Source organism: Plasmopara halstedii (genome assembly GCF_900000015.1).
Source record: "Plasmopara halstedii genome assembly, contig: Scaffold_2592, whole genome shotgun sequence".
Taxonomy (NCBI): Eukaryota; Oomycota; class Peronosporomycetes; order Peronosporales; family Peronosporaceae; genus Plasmopara; species Plasmopara halstedii.
The window spans coordinates 2,921-4,189 of record NW_020189499.1 but is presented as its reverse complement, the minus strand read 5'-3'; the positions used below and the strand labels follow the sequence as shown (position 1 = coordinate 4,189).

At 48.2% G+C, this 1,269-nt stretch overlaps 1 protein-coding gene across 1 annotated transcript; it reads left to right on the top strand.

The window, feature by feature from the left end:
- Positions 1 to 441: 441 nt before the first annotated feature.
- Positions 442 to 819, top strand: PHALS_04289 (FOG: Transposon-encoded proteins with TYA, reverse transcriptase, integrase domains in various combinations; the record flags this gene model as incomplete). Its single annotated transcript, XM_024718378.1, has 1 exon — positions 442 to 819. One exon carries the CDS (start codon positions 442 to 444, stop codon positions 817 to 819), a length of 378 nt encoding a protein of 125 aa, XP_024583783.1.
- Positions 820 to 1,269: the final 450 nt, after the last annotated feature.

Genomic DNA, 1,269 nt, shown 5'->3' with positions numbered 1-1,269 from the left:
AAACAACCACAGTCGTTGGGCATCAAACGCAGTTCCTGTCCGAAAGCATGACAGCAAAGATCAGTTTTGCATTACGAACAACTATATCGGAGTCAACAAGCTCACTGTTCCGATAGCGGGAACGATGCCGCATTTCTTTACTGTTCTTCAATTCGTAGCCGGTGCAAAGTATCTCGCCAACTTTGATATGTTCAAGGGTTTCTGGCATATGGAAATGGCCCCTGAGTGTCAAGATTTCTTCAGTTTTATGACTTACGATGGAGTCTACTCGCCACTTAGAGTGCCACAGGGAGCAACCGATTTGGCGCTCCATTTCCAGAATCAAATGCAAACCATCTACAGCCGCTGCTTTACAGCGGCACTTTGGTGTGGATTGACGACGTGATCGTGCACGGCACTACGAAAGCATTGTTTTGTTCGAACCTGAAAGAGTTCTATAAAATGACGGAAAAACATCAACTGAAGCTAAATGCGATGAAGAGCGTGTTGCTCAGCGATGAAGTGAAGTGGTGTGGGCGCATTCTTGATGGAGAAGGTGTACGCCATGACCCAGACCATCTCTCAGCATTGGTGGCATTGCCACTGCCAAGAACGGCAGCAGATCTTCAACGGTTCTTTTGCGCGTGCAATTGGATTCGTGATAGTGTGGTGGATTATGCCAGAGTGACTGAAGTGCTTCAAGACAAGTTGAATGGAGCGCTCGCCAATTGTAGTCGTACGAAGCGATCAGCAGCGGCGGTTCAGCTTCAATGGCTTGATGAAGAACGTGCAGCGTTTAATGCTACTCTTCACTCCATTGCATCGTCGGCTAAGCAATAATATCCGGAAGAGAAGGTCACGTTGTGTCTGTTGGTGGGGAGGCAATTATTGTCACTCAAGTTCGCCATTCGAAAGAAGCCAGCCATCCGACTGACCAAGACCATGAGCTGCTGATTTGTCAAGGCGGGATCTTCAGAGGAGCGCAACTACACTAGTCTGTAGTCGAGGAGGAAGCCTAATCTGTGGTTTGAGCCTGCGTCTCGCTGGATTACCTCTTGGAGTGAGAAAGAAGTTTCCAGATGTACTGCGATCACAAGAACCTGGTGCAAGTTTTCAGTCCTCCCGACGATATCAAGAACCACACGCGTGGAAAACTCCTGCGATGGGCTCTACAGATTTCAAACATAAGATTCACTATCGAGCACATTGAGGGTGTGAAGAATGTCTGGGCTGACATTGTTTCAGAATGGACGCCGCCAATCGCCACCAATCAACCGCCAGAAATCTGTG